The following is a 20,815-nucleotide window of genomic DNA, read 5'->3' as shown; positions in this document are numbered from 1 at the left end:
AAGCATGCGTCACCCACAACTCTGAGACAGTTTGAAAAAAAAAAAAAAGCCTAATGAATTGACACTCTCCCGTTTTTTGGGCAAACTATATTTTATGACTGACACCAAAGCAAACAATGAGACAAAGTTTGCTACTGTGTGTAGGGTAGATGAGCAGTTTGAAATGGAACCAAAATTAGACAAAAAGAAGGTGTTCGCTTAACATCTGGCAGATAGTCCTCAGAACTACCCTTTTGAAGCTAGAGAAAGAGGTAAAAAGAGGGGTGGGGTAGAATGAATACAGGTGGATTGATACAAAAAGATAGCATTTGAAGGTTTAGCGCATATTACACTGTGACAACAACTGGCTAGATGCTATTCTGCCAGTCCAAAGATATGAAAAGAGGGCGTAGTCCCAGAGAGGCTATTGTGCAACTTCAAAAACAAGTGATCAGGTATCAGGGCAGCATATGCCAGACGTGTGTCCGTCAGAGAGGCAGGCTTTGGCTCTGTCATAACATGACTGCAGGGAAGGACCTGCTGTAAAAGTGCCTGTGATCATCCTAAACTGTTCGTACATGTAACATAAAACTACTGCAAGTCTTTTGAGGTGAACCAGAGAAGTCAATTAGCCTTTGTGGCAGAGAAAACCTACCGGCAGAGTCCTCGCAGATGGATACCTTTGTGGTGTTTGTCAGCACTGCTCTAATTTACAGAGCAGGGTCGATGACAACTTGCTGCTTGCAGAGAGTATCGACGAGATGTTCCTGATTTTTGAAGCTCATGAATATTTCATGAGTTGTGAAACAACTTCAACAAGAGCCTAGTTTAAAATCTGTAACTTCTGAGCTCAGGCTACAAATGCATCTTTGCACAAGTCCCTCTATAGAAATGAAAAGAATTTCTTTTTCTTTTCAGGGCAAATCATCCCTGCACATTCAGACCTTTTTACACTGTGTGGTTTCTTTGTAAGAGCTGCTCTTCAAAGCGAAACAGGACATTTAAAAGCTTCTTTTCAAAACTCGGAGAAAGTCAACAAGGTAAATGGTGGCGGTGCACAGCACATACCTAACAAGACAAGGGTCTTGTATACAGCTCGAAAACCCCATTACCAAGTCAAGGAGCTCCTTCAATACCTCCAAATGTGAATGAAGTCCTGGGGGGCAGTTAACAAGACTGCACCCCAGGTAGGAGCAGGGGCTTTATGGATGGGCTGGCAATCCCAGCAAAGACAATCAGAGCTGATCAGAGACGAGAGCAGAGCAAACAAGCTTTTCTGCTGCAGAGAAAGGCTAACAGGCTTTACAGCATGTGAGGAACCCAGCATGAACACTCCCACATGTGATGTAAACAATGCAGTAATTACAACTTTTCCTGAATTTACATGAAGAATCCATCTGTTACTTTGTTATTGTTTTTTTCTTTTGTCATGTGACACAAGCCAGAAGTATTTAATAATACACAATACAAAAATGATGTTGATGCCAATGCTGAATACTATTCAAACTGTACAGATAGAACAATCTACCTGATGTAAAGTTGTTTATAGATACTATTGCATTGTTGGCTGTTGGACATCTTTGTAATATTGATGTTCTGTCACGCAGACTCTCTTACTCAGAACACCCCAAAAATATAGGGCATATGGAAAATAAAGAAATATTTGATGTCAGTGTTGAGGTAAAGATTTTTCAAGAGATTCAAGATTACCTTTAAGTGTTGAAAAATTCAATTACAAATTACCTTCATCATAATTCTAAAGGTGTATGATAGCTCTTTGCAGTAATACATAAAATCAGTGCAGTGTGCAAATGTTCTGGTGTAACTGATAGCAACCATGTGCTTAAAACAGTCAATAAATAGCACAACTCTATTTGTCTTTGTCTGACTCCATAGGCGTCAAGACTCAACACCTTGAATACATCATAAGGGCATCATCTCAATATTTTTCCTATAGGGAAAACAGATTAAGATACATTCAGCGGCTAACATGTAATTGAGCTCCATTTTGGTTGGTGTGTCGATATCTAGGTGGATCCAAGCAGCACATTTCTTCATGGAGCCTGCCTGGTGCACAGGGGAACCATCACACTGCAAACATAACAGCCAAACACAAACTGTTGACACAAAGTTGGAAGCACATTGTTGTCTAAAATCTCATTGCATGCTGGATTATTTACATTTACCTTCATTAGACCTACAGAGCCGAGTCTAACATTAACCTAAAGTATTTGAACAGAATTGTGCTTGTGCTGTTGTTGTTAGTTTTCCTGTGGATACCTGGAAATGTAGATGACATGAAATCATGTTGTGCTAGCTTCTACACTGCAACAAAGGAGTTTGATTCAAAGGCACTGACGCCAGAATGTGACGTCTCTCTAATCAAAGTGCACCAAAGTTTAACAGTTACCCACTGAGAAATGGAGAAGAGACAGATTCAAATTTGCTGCTTGCATGATTGCAGATCTGTCACCATACTCTCTGTCTTCTTTCTTTTTGTTTAATTTTGCAACATCTTCTCTTCATTGTCACAACTGAGCAAAAAAACACTTTTCCTCTGAGACAGAACTTTTCAGAAATGTGGGAAGTTGGTGTCTGTTGTAAACATTGCAGGCTGAGGATGCAGCAAAAAAAGTTAAACTTTGCAAGATTTCATCACAGAATAACTGCTGAGATACAGTGAACACACACACATCCACATACATATTGAAGAGACATAACTTAAAATAATAGCTCAACACTTAAATATGCATATTTTGTTCAGAGTGAGACAAAAAATGAGAAGTAAAATATCAGTCTCATGTAGCAGTGGTTACTATGAAGCAGATCGGGGATGTGATAAGCTTAACTTAGCATAGCAACAGGACTGGAAGCAATGAGAAACAGCTAGCATAGCTCTGCCCAAATTTAAAGGACCAATGTGCTAGATTCAGTGGCATCTAGCGGTGTAGTTGTCGATTGCGGCAGCCTCACTTCACCCTCCTTATTAGCATGAAGGAGAAACTCTAGAAACGTGGCGGTTCAACATGGAGATAAGGATTCTTATTTTTAGGTGATTATACGCGAATGAAAACAGTTCACTAACTCTATGACAATGACAAATCAGGGAGAGTAATATGATATATATGTATATATATAATATAATATATAATATAATATATATATATATAATATATATATATATATATATATACAAAGTTTCATTCAATATATTCAAAGGTTTAATTTCCTTAACGGCATGCCATAATATATATATATATATATATATATATATATATATATAGAGAGAGAGAGAGAGAGAGAGAGAGAGAGACAGAGAGAGAGAGGGAGAGGGAGAGGGAGAGAGAGAGATTTCTGTTTACTTACAAAAATGTGGAAAGACATCTGAACATTTTATTTGTAGTGTTGTTGTGTAATTGTGGTAATTTATGTTTTCCTTGTCCTATCACATGACTGATTGATGGAATTGAATACACTATTTTGCCAAAAGTGGAAAATTTGGTCTGGATCTGTTTTTAATATTTTGGGCTCAGTGCCTCAGCTCCAATGAAGATAAATCTTCTTACAGTGTAAAAAGAAGTTTTAGACAGTTAGTGTTCCTCCAACTTTGTGTCTTTGGATTTTTCCTTTGCCTTCTTCAACATAACAATGTTGGTTTTCCCAGTTTGCTGTGGGAGAACTTGACTGTCCTTCACAGAGCTCTGACCCCAACAACATCCATCACCTGTGGGATGAACCGGAAGACAGACTGTGTGCTCAGCTTAATCATTCCACATCAATGTTGAATATTACTATTGCTTACTATTGCCTTTGGTGGGTGCAATGTTTTGGTGTCCACATATTGGCTGTGTATCAATGCTTTGACCTGCAGGGTTGGAATTTTGCTTTAATACCGTGCCAGAAATAATTTTTTGTAACAGCTTGACTTTAGACTGATTCACACTTTATACTGTAACAAACTGCACTTGAAGCGATGATCAGCTGGTGATGTGTCACATTTAAATGTAGGCCTTGTGATGTGTCATCTCTGGCCAGGCTTGGTGGGTGGAGGAGAAGATCCTGACTCCCCTCTCGCTGAGCCCAAATCCCTTCCGTCTCGCGCGAGCTAACAGCATGGTAATGATATGGTGGCAGATGCTCGCGTGCCTTTACAATCCTCCCAACTCCCCCGACGCACGCCGAGACACCCCTTCTGCCTGATAAAGACAGAATATCTACATACAGGGATCAAACATTAATTCAGAACTAGTGATTTTAACAAGGCTGTTATTGAAAATTATTGTATTGCTGCTATCTTTGCTAGTAACATTACTGCCTTAACCCTTTCCTGGCAGGATATCTGAAATGGAAATAAGAAGAATCAGACAGAGTGGTGGAAATGGACAGAGCACATACTTCCCCATGTTCTAAAATAAGTGCAAACACCACATAAACCCCACCAACACTTCCTCCATCCCCCAATATCCCTGGTGTGCACACTGATTCTCTGGGGGAGGGGTGATGGTTTGGGAGAGTTGCCCCATGCCTCTCTCCACCTGCTATGCAGCCTTTGTCATTTGAATCTCCTGCTTCATTTCAATGACAAAGTTGCTGAGCCCTTTACCCTGCAACCTCCAAACTCCTTTTAGTAATTTTATGGTCCCCAAGGGCAGAAATGCTGCATCCACCCCATCACCCACCTCACTCATCCTCCCTCTAACTGGCCATATGAATGGTCTGGGATGACGGAATCACCCTTCTGGCTTCTCTGTGAAGAGGAACCAAAGTTAAACATGACTCTGAACACTGAATGTACTGACAATTGAATGTGATTGCATCTTCAGATCATTATTATCGCCACCAGTTAGCCAAAGTTTCTGATTGATATGAGTCTTTAATTGAAATCTTGATATCTGACAGTGAGGATGTAAAAGAATTAGGTTATGTTAGTATCACACACAGTGCAGTCCCCTGTTGCAGCTCTGCGGCAGAGGCTCTGTTGGGATTAAAGAAACTTCTTGGCTGAAATCTTTGTAACGTGTCAAGCTTTTATTTTCTTTTTTCTTTTCCAGCAGAAATGTGATTTGAGCGCATTCTCGACTCCAGTAATGCCATTACTCACCGCACCGTCAGCTCCTCACCAGGGGGGTTGTAGCACTATATGTGCAGGAGCAACTGTCTGTGGCTAACGTTGTTATATGTTACGGGATTCTTTCGTCCACGGTTTATGCTTTTGTAGACATGCCGTGGTACCATGTTACCATGTCTGCTACCATGAGAGACACCAGTGTTTTTGCTGCGCATTGAGAGAGCTTTGCACCGTGTGTAATGGTTCTGTTAATGCGTGATCAGCTGGATAAAACTATGATTTTACCACTTATAAGCATTAAAGGAAACAAAATACATTTAGGTCTGTAAAGCAACCTTTGATTCTTACAGTAGCATGAATTATAGTGAGTGTGTCCAAATTTGATCTTGTTGCATGAAAATCCTCTAAATTAATTTCATTTTATTGTAAAAGCCAAAAACATTCAGTTATTAATCTCTCCCGTCTGTTTTCTCCAGTTTTAGATGAACTGTCATCTCAACACTCAAAAAAAGTCAGTAAAATGTTTTATTTTGGATTTTCCATTTTTCTCATGTGATCTGCTCATATTTTCTGTCAGTTTAATTTTCCAACATGAAGCTTTTAATACTGTTCTCCACTGTGTTATCCATTATTGCCAAAAATGTAGCCAAGTGAAAAAATGTATCTGAAAATTCAGATAAATTTAAAAAATAAAATAATCAGTATTAAAACACACCCGCCGTGTGTCCATCTTTAATTGTAGAATGACCTTGTGTCTGCAGTGATAGCTGTGGTGCTGAATGGAGTTCAGTTTTTGATGCATGGACTCCAGCAATGATTAACTAATACAAAGTTAGGGCATGAAAGGTCTCCTGGACCATGACCAACAGCCAAGTCAACAAGCTGACTTATTTGGCTGTATCACTTGAAGAATTTTGTGTGTTGCATGGCGCCCTGTGAGCCATACTTAAATATATTCTGAGCAATGTTATGGTTATTAGAATATAATATTCAGTCAGATGGCTGTTAGCTATCACACACATTAGCTTTAGTAAGAATATTATAGAGAATTTCAGAGTGGTCACTGTGGTCATAGACTGTGATGGACATGGTAAGCTAACGCTAAATGTTCGCAGTCGTTCATAATAACACGAAACAAGCATCTTTAAATTCTGGACTGAATCGACATTTTGCCCTTGTCGAGTCACTCAACATCCATCCATGTGTGTGCGTGTGTGTGACGGCTCACAGAGCCGATGTCCATGTGTTTGCTCAGAGACAGATGGCGGTGCGGAGAGCCTGTTCCCACGGGTCACACATAGGAATTTAAAATGCAGATAAAATCCATCACAGAGACACATCCTCTCAAAGATGCCGGGCCCAGATAATTTGCTCTGTTGAAACCAATCAGCGCACCAGTTATCAGATATGGCTCGCACTCCAAATGAAACTTATTGAGAATATAAGTCTGCTCAGCGCAACTCATTACTTTCCGAATGATTTGGGGAAAATGGAATCTGGGGAGCCTTTAGAATGGGCTTCTGCTGGCTTACTGGAGACTGTGACACTCTGATGAGGATGTACTATACAAATGTTCACTTTGATGTGGACACATTTAAGAGCGGAGAACGGATTAATAAATGTCATAAAAAGACCAGCCTCTTTGATCTTTATGCCCCTTTTTGCTTCACTGAAACATATCAGCAGCTATGACACATTCAAATAAAGGCAATCCAAAGTGCACCGAATGCTTCTCATTATTACTGAACAGTAAAGTTCTCTGCAGCAATATGGGCAGGATATTAGATTTTATCTGACTGAGGCTAATTCTCACTTGGTGTTACTCGGCTGGGGGCGGCAGGGTCTGAATGGATGGTAATTGTTGGTTTGGGTTGTCTGAGGCCCAGGCCAGATGGCCTGGTGCTCCTCTCATAAAGCTTTGCTTGCCCAGTTGTTTGCTCTCTGAGCGACACTTTGAGTTTGCAGGATGGTAATTTGGTCAGATCAGGAGTTGTAGGCTTCCATAAAACATAATTATGCAGCCAGAGGAGGAGGAGATCTGCCAGAAGAACACACGTGGGGGTCAGCTGGATGGATGGCAAAGCACTGGCCATACTTTAACCCTTAGTGCAGAGTGGAAGAATCTATTTAACAGACTCACAATTAAATGGAAACATTCTGGGACAAGTAAAATGCCATCATCTTTTTTTATGAGCTATTTGATTTAATTATTTAAGCAGTTGTGATAGTTTTCCTTTTTTTGTGAAATTATTTGACATTTTTTAATTCAATTAAACGGAGGTGCCAGAAAAAAAATATATAACATAAAATAGCACATTATTTATTTAATTGTCTCTCAGGATTTCTGAGGATTTCATATATTTCACACATGTTGAGTGCCAGCTCTATCACCAAGAGCCAACATTATTTGACACAGAGACTCGTGGGCATATTTGACTTCAGACATCTCAGGACCACAAATAAAATCTGGATGCATTTGCTCTGGAGTCAGGCAGACAGGTGAACTGGGATTAAGCACCATAAAAATCGACCAATGGAGAGCGATTTTATGCGTTATTGAGTGTGAAAAGTGTGCACAAAGAGCAGAGAGATGATGTAGTTTTGGTACAAAAAGCTTCCACAATCGGAAATAATGGCGATATGAGGCCAAGATGCCAAAACGATGTGAGGTGTTCTGGTTTTCATAAACAAACTGGTGAGATGATACTGCAGCAGTCTTTTCTGTGATTTTGGTTTTATAGTGTGCCCCCGTTCACATGGCGAGGGCTGAGTGGTGGGCATGTTTCCTTCCTCTTCCAATTATTATTCTAAGACAAACAACTTCGCGTTTTACGCACACGTGACAAAAGAGCAGAGTTGGCACACGTTGTGAATTGTAACCATAACAATGTAAGTCTGCCGCGGGTCAGTGTGAGGTGGTTGTGTTAAAAGTGGCTGAGCCCGGAATAATTCCTCCTCTGGCCCATTGTTGTGGCACACTTTTAATACTGGGGTGTCCTCTACGGTGGGGAGGGAGGTGGAGGAGAGAGACGGGGCTACTATCAATAGTCCCTCCTGTGCTGCTTGAAGGAGGCCATTCTGATGATTTAGGAGGAGAGGGGGTGAGGGAGTAGAAGAGGCGGGGGGGAGGAGGGGGGGTTTGTGTGGAAAAGATACGCAGTTTGGGTGCGGGGCGGGCAGAGAGAGAGAAAGAGAGAGAGACTGGAGCGGCGACAGAGCAGAGCGCACGGAGCAGGGCGCACACACACACACTTCATCCCTCCCTCCCTCTCCCTCTCTCTCTATCTCGCTCTCTCACTCACTCACTCACTCACTCACTCTCGCGCACAGACTGGGAGAAAGCTGCGCCTTTTCTTCGTCCAGACATTCACTCTCACTCATTCACTGGCGCACACACACTTCGGGCGACGGACATATGTCGATATATGCAACAGATCTGTCTACAAGGACAGCGCCGTGGTCTGTTTTTGTGCGCCATTCTTTCACAAAAGAAGAAAAGTTTAGTTAGATATTTATCCATTTATTTATTTTTTAAATCTATTTTGCGGACTTCTTTGCGGACAGTGGGCAGCAGCCGAGGATTCAACATGCCAGACGTTTGAGAAGACATCTATTCTTCCCCCCTCCCACGATTTTTCCCTCTGTGGAAGTAATCGCCACAGTGTGCGCACAGAAGATGGGCGCAAAAATGATCCAAACCAAAGGAAATATATTCTCTTCGGCACTACTCAAACTACTGCTTCTGGTCGCGCTTATGCACGGCGCCACCGGTAAGACTTTGAAATATAAAGTTTATGAGGAGCAGAAAGTGGGCACTGTTATTGCACGGTTAAAGGAGGATGTCGCCGGGGTTTTATCCAAACTACCCAGTTCCCTGACCTTTCGGTTCCGCGCTATGCAACGGGGGAGCACGTCGTTCCTGTCTGTCCGGGAGGAGGACGGGGAGATCAGCATTGCCACCAAAATCGACCGTGAGAAGCTTTGTGAAAAAAACTTGAATTGCTCGATTGAATTCGACGTGGTCACTCTCCCGACGGAGTACCTGCAGCTGTTCCATGTGGAGGTGGAAGTGTTGGACATTAATGATAACTCCCCGCACTTCTCCCGCGCCATCGTTCCTATTGAGATCTCCGAGAGCGCATCCGTGGGGACGCGCATCCCGCTGGATGGCGCCGTGGACGCGGACGTCGGGGAGAACTCCTTGCACACATACTCTCTGACACCCAATAACTTCTTTAAGATCGACATCAGGACCAGGACAGACGGGGCCAAGTACGCAGAGCTGGTCGTGATGAGGGAGTTGGACAGGGAGGTGCAGTCCAGCTACCAGCTGCAGCTCACAGCCTCGGATAACGGTGTGCCTCCTAAATCTGGCTCCACTTTGCTCAAGATTAGCATCTCTGATTCCAACGACAACAGCCCAGCCTTTGATGAGCAGGCCTATATCATCAATTTGCTGGAAAACTCTCCCCTTGGGACTCTAATCATTGATTTAAACGCCACAGATCCAGACGAGGGCACTAATGGGAAAATAGTCTACTCTTTCAGCAGCCATGTATCGCCAAAGATCTTGGAAACATTTAAGATAAACCCAGAAAACGGCCACATTACGCTTATTAAAAAAGTGGACTATGAAACCACTGCCTCATACGAGCTAGATGTTCAGGCTCAGGACTTGGGCCCAAATTCTATTCCTGGCCTCTGCAAAATTGTGGTGAAAGTGGTGGATGTGAATGACAACAAACCAGAGATAAACATCAACCTGATGACTCCTGGCAAAGAGGAAGTGGCCTACATTTCAGAGGGTGCCCCTGTGGACACTTTTATAGCTCTGGTTCGTGTTGATGACAGTGACGCTGGGCTCAATGGTGAAGTGGTGTGTAGGCTTCACGGCCACGGCCACTTTAGACTCCAGAAGACCTACGAGAAGAACTACATGATCCTCACCAATGTCTCACTCGACAGGGAGAAGAGGTCAGAGTACAGTCTGACAGTCATAGCTGAGGACAGGGGCTCCCCTAGCCTCTCCACCATCAAACACTTCACTGTTCAGGTGCTGGATGAAAACGACAATCCTCCATATTTTGAAAAGAGCCGCTACGAGGTCTTCAAATCAGAGAACAACTCCCCTGGAGCATACTTAATGACTGTGGTGGCCTCAGATCCAGATCTGGGCACCAATGGCCAAGTCACCTACACCATCATAGATGCTCTGGTCCAAGGGAGCCCCATCTCCACCTATGTCACTATTGACCCTTCTAATGGTGCCATCTATGCCTTACGCAGCTTTGATCATGAAGACGTCAGCCGGATCTCTTTCACCATTCAGGCACGTGACGGGGGAAACCCTGCTCTGTCAACTAACACCACCGTCCTGCTGACTGTTTTGGATGAAAATGACAACCCACCCATCATCCACTCCCCCTCCCTCCGGAATCACACTGCCGAGTTGCCAGTGTGGAAGTATGCATCACCGGGTCAGCTGATCACTGCTCTTAAAGTCACAGACCGTGACGCTGGCGCCAATGGAGAGGTGAGCTGTGCCATCGTTGGAGGCAATGAGGATGGACTGTTTGTGATGGACGCTCGGCGATGTGAGCTCAGAACAAATGCCAGCCTGGAGCAGGCGCCAAGGGATGTGATGGAGATCAGGGTGGAAGTGCAGGACAGGGGCACCAGTCGGCTGTCTACAGGGGCCCTCCTCAGGCTCTCTCTGCAGGAGACTATGGACCTTCCACCTCTCTACCCCACTGGCTCCAGCCAAGCCCCACTGGACCTCTCCCTCATTGTCATCATATCTCTGGTTGCCGTTTGTGCTCTGCTGCTAATCGTCATGGTGATGTTTGCCACTGCCCGTTGCAATCGTGAGAAGAAAGACCCAAGGCACAACTACAACTGCAGAGTGGCAGAGAGCAGCTACCAGAACCACCCCAAAAAGCCCGCCAGGCAAATCCACAAGGCAGATATCACCCTGGTTCCGACCGTCAATGGGACCCTGCCTGTCCGTGCCCACCCACGCTCCCCCTCAGCCTCCCCTACACCTGAGAGGGGCACCCTGGGTAGCAGGCAAAGCCATCATAGCCGCCAGTCCCTCAATAGCCTGGTAACCATCTCCTCCAATCATGTGCCGGAGAACTTTGCCCTGGAACTGGCTCACGCCACACCTCCTGTAGAGGTAAGATGAGATTTCATTCATTTTCTTAAAACATTGAATCCCTGTCATGACTGCTGATTGTGCTAAAAGTCCTGTAAACATACAGCAGGTTATGAATCTATTAAAGATAAACCACATTACTATCCATGTCTTAAATCACAGAGTATGCACTCTTGGCGTATATAAGTATTTGTTCTGAATTTATCCCTTGCTCCCATATTCTGTTACCTTCAGCCCTTTGTGTCATGTTTTTGTTGACCATCACATTGAGGACCAAGTCACAAAGCCACCCTTACCCCTTCCCCATAATTCCCCCCACCCAACATTGTCTTGTGGCCTTGCTTGTTTGACTCCATTCATTTTCATTTTCCCCTCTTCATTTTTTCCTTTTATTTTTGTCTTTTTTCTTTTTTTTTGTCTTTTTTTGTTTCTTTTGGGATTGTAGCAAGTCTCACAGCTTCTGTCCATGCTCCACCAGGGCCAGTACCAGCCACGACCAAGCTTTAGAGGCAACAAATACACCAGGAGCTACAGGTAATGTACACACACAAAATGATTTATTATCTGACACTGGCAGAAATAAAGTCATAATGAAGGGATACGCTTTGGTACGCCCCTATAATAACACAGTTAAAGATTTCCAGATGATTTTGTCTGTTGTCAGCACTTTCACATGTTCCATTCTAATCGTATCCAGTAGCTTTTTGGTTTAGAGTCAAACTGTATGCTCAATAACTTTGCATTTGCATAATTTTATGTAAAACCTCTTCTGCAGAGCACTCTCTATGCACCTTATTATCCATCAGTAGCATGCCTTCACAATTTGGTAACATTTTTGTCAATCATCAGCCAGTCTTCTATGAGAAATGTATCAAATGTCTGTCTCTTCATGCAGATATGCCCTGAACGAGATGGATAAGTTCAGTCTGAAGGACAGCGGCCGTGGAGACAGTGAAGCCGGGGACAGTGATTACGAGCCTGGCAGGGAGTCACCCATGGATAGGCTCCTTGGTGAGGGCTTTACTGAGATATATGCCCCTGATGGCCAGCACAGAACGCATGCAGGTACACCCCTGCCCCCCCACCCCACAACCCTACCGTCATATCCCATTATTCCCCTCCTGTCTCCTTAGCATCTAGTCCTGAATCCAAAATGCAGTCTTGTTTTGATCAGTTTTTACAGCACATCAGTTCATTAAAATCCTCAGTTTAGTTTAATATTATGTAAGATGAATACCAGCAGGAAATCTTGACATTAGAAAGATGGAAACCAGCAAATTTACTTGAGATGTTGCCAATTAATTTTCTGTCATTTGACAATTGTTGTAATTAAAAAAAATCCATCTACATGGTCAATAAATATAGGTCATCATCTATCAAACACTAACATACAATTTCTTCTCTGAGTCTTTAAATATGACTGAACTTGGCAAAACCAGAGTTTCTCAACCTTGGGGTAGCAACCCCATCTAGAGGTCACCCTGTGAGCACAGTGTGGCAGATTTCTTAGAGTGACATGTTGATGTGCCCCATTTATTTTTATTAGAAGGAATTTAAAATATATAGTTTTGAATTATGTATCTTAAAAGATATATTCTTTTTTTTTCCAAGTCTATCTTAATACAGCACTCAAATGCTATATGTACGATCAAAGAGTTTTTAGTTGCTGCAATCATTTCTTCTACCCATACTGGAGCTGAAGTGATGAATTTCAAGCACAATTCCAACGCAGATGATGGGGAACAAAATCCACAGTCCCCATTCTGTGTGAGAATGCATTCAGGCAAAGTTAATAAGAAGCTTCAGTAGGCAGAGTTACGCGAATCAAGTGGCTAGCCTTTTGAGACAAGATCCTTCGTAGCAGAGTTTTCTGAACAGAGTGGGCCTCATACAAATACACATTATTATACTCATTATACTTGGCATTAGTCTCTCAGTCTGCACAAGCCTCACATTAGCTACAGCTAACCTTAATAATGTATTTTTACATAGAAGAAGGACTATGGATTTTGCCCTACTTACAGTGTTGTCAAGCTAGAAAGCGAAAAAAACGGATTCCTTATAATCGCCTGTGGGTTTCTCACCATATTCATATCTATTGCTGGGATCATGACCCATAAACCGGCCACAACAGGTTAAGAAATGGGTGACATAGCAAGTGCCATACCCCACTCTATTCATCTGCTGCCTGTTAGCAAACCACTGTTTTAGCACCTTCAGTATGCCTTCTTTGTTTTGCATTACAAGTGGCTGCATGTGCATTGGCCTTGGAGGTTTGCAAATGATACCATACATACTTAACCGTAGAGTCTCACCTCACTGTTGGGATATTTCTCCAGATAGCTCAACTGATCCTCCTTTAAAGCCACCCATCTCTTCTCCCTACTGTCACACCGCATGGAGTTTCCCTCGCCTCCACAATCGAGTTAACAAGGAAGAATTTTAACACTTGTTGAACATTGATTGACCCTATTGACTTCGAAATATTCTACCCACCTAGCATCAAATATCTGGCAGGTCTCATCCTGCTAGTTGAGTTGGAAACACTCAGTCACACGCTCTAAAATTCCCCTGCCTCTCAGCCTGTCTGGGCTAACGTCACACAGGTTGCAAGCTGCTGCAGCTTCCTTCATCACGCCATCCCTCTCCTCCCAGAGCTCCCGTTTCTTTCCAGCCAGCTTCCCACACAGCCATCACTCGGCACTGCATTTGAGCTACATCCCAATTAAAGTCGACCCAGACGGGCAGACAATCTCATCACTAACCCCCCTCCCCCACCCCCCTTCATAGCTTTGTGGAGGAGCTTTTGCTCGTTAGTCCTCTCCTTTTTCTCACCTTCAAGCTTTCACTTTCAGCCGTCCAAACTGAAGCTTCTCTGATGAAAAGAAGACATTTAATTGCCATGTGACGAATAGTTGCTATGCAGTCAGCACCGATTTGCGCTGATGATTAAGCCCTGAAGAGAATAATTACATCTCAAAGCTCACCTTTCTCCTTCTGTATGTTCACCCCGCCTCCCGCCCCCGTGTCCACTGCAGCATGGATGATTTCGAGCAGCGTTTAGTCAGTGCCCTGTCATTATGGCTGGATATGGTAGTCCTCCCTGCTCAGTGGATGATGAGCTAGAGAGTCTTTATTTTAGCCTATCTGGATGCAGAAGATATTTTACAGCAAATGTGCCTTCATGCTTGAAAGACTGCAAAACGCAGACGCTTAGAGAAAACATAGAATTCTCTCAAACAGCAGGATTAAATTCTATTTTTTAAGAATAGCATTCTGTTTTGTGAAACTAATTGTATTTCTCTCAGGGAGTCAAAAGAAAAAAGCAATAGCACTTCACAGTCAGGATGTGCTTAGCTTAGCTTAGCTTAGCTTAGGTTACCTAAGGCTGGAAGCAGGGAGGGAACTTCTAGCCTGGTTTTGCCCAAAGTTCATAACACCTACCTCTAAAGCTCACTAATTCATCTATTTGATCTAATTTTAAATTCAAATACAAACAATATTGTAAAAATGAAAAATGGAGACAGTGTCAAATATCGTGTTGAATGATTCAGGCATTTTCCAGGCAAGTAAGAAAGATGGTATCCACTTGCATTAAGTGAAGTGTAAGACTAGTGTTTTTGGAGCTTAATCCCATATGAGGCACTAAAAGTCAGGATATCTGAACCTCTGCTATTTCATTTTCATCTTTCTCCCACAAACATTCAAAAAAATAAACCAACTGTTTGTCTTCCTCTCTGCTCAGTGGATTACAGAGCTCTCCTGCTGCTTCTTAACAGGGATAAAAGTAGAATTTGTATCCTGATAAAACTTGATAAAAGGAAAGCGCACAAGTAAACAAACATTATCGGCAGCGAGCCATGTAGTCTGGAGTTCTAAATAAGACTAGTCTAATTTACTTGCCAAAATTATCAGTCAGTAAGTCAGCTGAATTGACTTTACAGTCACACAGACAGGCAGGCTTTCAGTTAATGTTTGCCTCTTCTTCTTTTTTAAGTTTTACATACAAATCATTCAGGTTAAATCTTTCATTTTTAACCTTTCATCAGCAGGGCACCCAATCTGCTGCTGCCCCTGCACTGTTTTTTTTCCCCTTCCAGTGCACCCAAATGCACTTTTCATCTACTCTAAGATGTATTATAAATGTTCCTTTCATGTTAATGAGGGGATAATGAAGTCCCTCAATAGCACGACTGAAAGCGCCGCACTCCTTTAATGAAGGCTTTAAGTTGGCATATTTGATTTGTCTAATTTATTCTTCAGAGATTTTCTATTTGAAGATTTAATATTGAAAAGAGCAACTTGAAAGGGAAAAATGCAGGGCTTTTAAAGCAGGAGTTATTTTGAATGGGTAATAGGCATTGATCGGCCTTGCTGAATTGTCTCTCTGTGGTAAATACATTGGAAGGTACTGTAGCAGGCAGTGTTCCTGCAGAGAGCCTTTCAGACTAATTAGGGCAGATTTCCACCGTGTTTCCAGAGACAGTGCAGCAAAAACACCTGAGGAGAGGCAGACAAATTAGCTGGATGGAAAGAGACTCAACTAGCAGGAATCATCTTTACACCTTTTTAGTTTTGTGATCAAAAATAGTGATAAAGTGATAAATTTAGTTATTTTGCTTAAACATGAAAAGAAATGTACAGATAATATAATGTGAATTTTTTTGTATTATCTGAAAGATACATCTAATATAAATACTGTAGCATCAGCTGGATTTTCTCAGCCCATAAAGTCGTATTTATTCCTTAAAATGCATCTTTTAAATGACCAAATATGGAGATTTGAGGTTTTTCATTCGACAGAAACAGGATACAGTTCACTTACATACAAACATGCATCATATGATACATATACACCAACCCAGTCAGTCTAATTTCCTACTTAACACATCTATAGTATAAATACAGCTGAAACAATTATCCCATCAATCAAATAGTTGATTGACAGAAAATTAGTTGACCACAAAACAGTCAATAAATCATTCAAAAATGACTAGCCTCTCAAACATGTTGTGTTTCTTTCTGTATTACATCATTTTTATTAATATATTTGTGTTTTTGGACTGCTGGCTGGACAGAACAAAGCATCAGCTTTGGCTCAGGTGGTCTAAGCGTGTCACATGTGCCTCATTACTTATGATTGTTTCTATCTTCTCCCCAGCTATGAGGCTCTGCACAGAGGAGTGTCGTGTCCTGGGTCATTCAGATCAGTGTTGGATGCCCCCACTGGCCTCCCCGGCGTCTTCCTCCTCTGACTATCGCAGCAACCTCTACATCCCTGGGGAAGAAGCCCGCCAAGCCACCGACCTCTCCCAGGAAAAGATCCCACAGCCCTGCACTGACACTGGTCCCAACCGGAACCAGAGCTTCTCCACCTTCGGCAAGGACCCGGGTGGTGAGGATGGTGGAGAAGAGGAGAGGGGAGAGGATGGTGAGGGTGAAGCCAGAGATGAAGACCTGTGTGGGACCACTTCATTACTGTCTGAGATGAGTAGTGTGTTCCAGCGGTTGCTACCCCAGGGTCTGGACTCGTATGTCCAGGTCAATGAGAACCAGAAGGGGACTAGCCTGAGTGGAGTTGGTGTCCCTATGACTGGATCTTTAGATCGCAGGAGGGGCCATCTTCCTGGCAAGTCCAACCCCTCTGTGCACCAGCAGGGTGTGGCCGCCTGGGCCGCTAACACCCACTTCCAGAACCCAGGAAGTAGCATTGGCCCATCTGGCCACCACCAAGGTGGCAGTTATCATACCCTGAAACCCAGCACCAAGCTCAGCTCCCAGAGTAGCAGCCACAAGGGCTCGCAGGCACCCAAAAACAGTCCCCAGAATAGCGGCCACACTCCCAAACCCCACAGCACTCCCTTGCTCACAGCGCTGGTCAGCCCCACTCTGGTGCAGCCTTCCCCAGCCCCGGTGCTAGTGCCAGTTCCGCTCCCTGGGCCCTCCTCCAAATGGCTGCCGGCCATGGAGGAGATCCCAGAAAACTATGAGGAGGACGATTTTGACTCAGTGCTCAGCCACCTTCAGGGCAAACGCAGTGACAGCCGACATGAGCTGGTGGACGCCAGTGAGCTGGTAGCCGAGATCAACAAACTTTTGCAGGATGTTCGGCAGAGCTAAACTTCCTGTTTCCTTTTATCTTTATTTATTAGCCACTCACTGACTTCCTTTACTTCAGAATGAAAGTGAGGTACTGTGGGTGGCGAAAGAAGGACAGAAAAAAAAATAAAGCAGAAACAGAAAAGACAAAAAAAAAAGACCTGCAAGTGTCGTTAAAGTTGCATTTCTAATGTAATAATTGTGTTTTGTGAATGCTAAATATCCAAAAAATTGTTTGTAATTGCTGGTTTGGTACACAATGTACACTATGTGACGGTATTTATCTTTGTATTTTAAAAATACATTTGTATACTTATATTTATAAAAAGTGTATATAAACTTAATCAGATGTCTATTTTTATATTTTGAATGCATGTTGAGTAAAAAAAGAAAGTTGAATCAAGACTTTGACATGCGATTGACATTCTACATATTTAAATTGTCTTTTGTATTGTGATTCTTTTTTTATTTGTCATTATGATATGTATACATGAATATATTAATGAATTATTGGTCTTTGTGGATTATTGTGGGGAAACATGAATAAAACAAATAATAATACACAAACATTATTCAGGCGTCTGTGGTTTATGTTTGTGTATGTCTGTGGTAGATGGAGCTATAGTTTTTAATATGCTGTATGAAACACTGTTTACCTCCAGTGAAATACAACATGTACTTTGTTCCATGCATGATTACAATGCAGTGCCAAGCTGCTGTAAAAGTAAACCTCACATCTGACACAAAGTTTCAGTCTGCTGTGGACTGAAAGGAGTTAAAGTGGATCTCATAAGACATCAAACAACGTGAAACAGCACCATGATTATTCCAGAGCCACAGGCTGCAGCTGCTTATCAGATTGAGTACAAACAATGGATGGAAAAGTGGAACTAAAAAATACTGGAAGAAAAATGCAAAATAAGTAATTTCATGACGGTACTGATGATCAGCTTTTCTCTATATGTCGACGTAAACTGGATATCTTTGGACTAAAACAAAGACTGAATGATTAATCCATTAAATGAACATGTGACAAATTATTGAATATAGTCATACAGTGGACCTACACCATCTGGTCAGTACACAGTACAACAGCAACCTTCACTAAACCCATCACGAGTCCTCATCTTCACATCAGCAAATTTGGGTTCTTGTCAGAGTTTGCAATTTGTGCGACACGCTGCTGCTCATATGAAAACGCTTTGAAGCATTCCCTCAAACACTTAATGACTTGATGCAGCCAGGATTGTCGTCTTAGCCCAGAAGCACGCCGAGCGGCTCGGCATTCTGTCAGCAATCTCAGAGTCACTTGAATTCACAAAACAAAAGAATCAAACTTGGAATGCATGGTGGCTGATGGGAGAAATGTGCTGTGGAAGCAGACGGAAATAGCTGCTGTGAAGAGACACAGAGAGGTGTTGAGAGTTTTATGGAGGGGCTTTTGGATTTGACGGAGACACCTCCCTCCTCTGTTGCCTTAACAACTAGATAATGGGTGACACCTAGAGGTTCACCATGTGCACTGTAAACCAATGACTGCAGCACCCAGTTCTTACCACCACATTACTACAACTACTAGCAGCACCCAGCCCTGACATGGAACCACAGAGGACGAGAGCACACAACCAGACAGAGCCCCCTGGAGGACAAGCCACCATCCTGCAGCTTTCAGAGGAAAATACTGCAAGGGAAATCAAACACACACACACACACACACACACACACACACACACACACACACACACAGGACTTTATTGTCCATCAGACTAGATCACAAAATGGATAATCTAATATATAGCTTATACCTAGTATATATCTTACCAGTAAGGACTAAAGGAAGTATAAAAATGACCACAATAGAAATAAAAAAATAAATAATGGAAATCTCCTGGCATTTAAATGTTTAAATGTTGTTGGTTCGTTAAATTGATTGCACATGATGAATGATTCCTTCTGTATGTTCGTTGAATTGTGCTGGATGTGATAGGTGGTAGATAAACCTTTCCTGTATTATATAACACATAGCATCTAATGGATTTTTGACCCACAGTCAGGTTACTATGCCATAACCACTGTTAAAACATCAGGATGCTGTGCATCAGGCCAGCGTACATTATTTCTAGAACATTCTGACTGACTCCAGAGTGACATCTTCATTTGCTGATCAGAAATCATATCTGGCAGGCTTTTGTTTGTGTATTTCCAGCTGCTGTGAACTCAAACAGATTGGTTGTGTGTGTAGTTTAAAATGTGTTCTGAACAGCATGGAGCTAATCACACCTTTAGATACTAAGACACACTTACTGATTATGTCATTGTTAAGGAATGGACCAATCAGCATGTTTGAAGAGCCTGACATCATCACTGTCCTGCAGTCATATTTCAGCACTAGATTTAACACACTTCTAGTTGACTCCTGTCAGTACTAATTAATGCCTTTCTACCTTTTTATACCAACAGGAAACAATGTGATATATATTGTACGCCAGTGAATGTCAAACAAACTGTGTCCCTGTTTGAAAACAGATACTGGTTCAAAACAGCTGTTGTGGTATGTACAGATAAAGTACAGTACAGTATGGTATGCTCACAGTGGGAAAAATAACAATAAACGCTTGATGTCTGAGAGTGCATTTATCCCACAATGCAAAGCACAAGGTAAATAAGATGTCAGTTGTTGAATCTATGCAACTTGGATGGATGGACTTGTATGAAGTCCTCAAATCAGTCTGTGTTTTGTTTGAGAATAATATATAAAATGATAATCATAATTGTTTAGGCTACAATTTAACTTTCAAAACTATTTTGATATTTCCCGTCCACTGATGGGCAGTAACGGGGGAGATAGCAGGACCATGCAGCGTGCTTGGAAGTACCGACATTACTTTGAGTTTTACTTTCTTGGCGAAGTAATCAGTAACTAATTACTAGCATATGGATTATACATCCTCACATACACACGAAGAAGGAAATCAAGAATAGAAGTTTCCTTGATAGAGCAGAATAATTAGACTGTCAGAGGTTAACAGAGATGAAGTGACTGTGCTGAGGAGCTTACAACCTGCAGCCATGATCTCATGAGGACTGACAGACATAACAGATTCTCTTTGTATTTCTGTTTAAAAGAAGAAATGATGGGACTGTACAATTTACAAGTTTGGAAAAAGTCTTTAAAAACAGCTGAATGAACAAAAGAACAAAATGTAGGATGTCACTCTGGCCTTTATGTTTTCTGTTTTATTTATGGACAGGTTTCAGTAACACAAAAACACGTGGAAAAAAAAGACCAAAATTGCTACAATCAATCTGAGAGAGAGAGAGAGAGAGAGAGAGAGAGAGAGAGAGAGAGAGAGAGAGGGAGAGAGAGAGAGAGAGAGAGGAGGAAATATGCCTGCAAAGAGAGAGGCAGCAGTAGAGAGACACAACAAAGCTTTTAATGCAATTCAGCCCTTTTTCTGACAACACACACACACACACACACACACACACACACTTTGTCTGCTATCTCGTCAGCA

At 42.4% G+C, this 20,815-nt stretch overlaps 1 protein-coding gene across 3 annotated transcripts; it reads left to right on the top strand.

Moving 5' to 3' along the window:
• Window positions 1-8,225: 8,225 nt before the first annotated feature.
• Window positions 8,226-17,872, top strand: pcdh18b (protocadherin 18b). 3 transcript variants are annotated; one of them, XM_010749712.3, is made up of 4 exons: window positions 8,226-11,222; window positions 11,647-11,735; window positions 12,097-12,212; window positions 16,363-17,872. In XM_010749712.3, the coding sequence occupies exons 1-4, from the start codon at window positions 8,724-8,726 to the stop codon at window positions 17,319-17,321; spliced, it is 3,663 nt and encodes a 1,220-aa protein (XP_010748014.2). In that variant the 5' UTR covers window positions 8,226-8,723; the 3' UTR covers window positions 17,322-17,872. The 3 variants fall into 3 exon arrangements, with proteins under 3 accessions (XP_010748014.2, XP_010747939.2, XP_010747861.2); XM_010749637.3 differs by having other exon boundaries at window positions 8,227-11,222; window positions 11,680-11,735; window positions 12,097-12,266; XM_010749559.3 differs by having other exon boundaries at window positions 8,227-11,222; window positions 12,097-12,266.
• The last annotated feature ends 2,943 nt before the right edge of the window (window positions 17,873-20,815 follow it).

The sequence above is a fragment of the Larimichthys crocea genome, chromosome I (assembly GCF_000972845.2).
Source record: "Larimichthys crocea isolate SSNF chromosome I, L_crocea_2.0, whole genome shotgun sequence".
In the NCBI taxonomy this organism is placed as follows: Eukaryota; Metazoa; Chordata; class Actinopteri; family Sciaenidae; genus Larimichthys; species Larimichthys crocea.
This window is presented reverse-complemented; position numbering and strand designations above follow the sequence as displayed.

What these genes read in the sequence shown, in the direction of transcription:
- pcdh18b (XM_010749559.3), top strand. Translation starts at nt 8,724, where the DNA reads ATGGGCGCAAAAATGATCCAAACCAAAGGAAATATATTCTCTTCGGCA. An exon ending in ACGCCACACCTCCTGTAGAG is followed by an intron (nt 11,223 to 11,646) that starts GTAAGATGAGAT and finishes TTGGGATTGTAG; the next exon opens with CAAGTCTCACAGCTTCTGTC. An exon ending in CCAGCACAGAACGCATGCAG is followed by an intron (nt 12,267 to 16,362) that starts GTACACCCCTGC and finishes TCTTCTCCCCAG; the next exon opens with CTATGAGGCTCTGCACAGAG.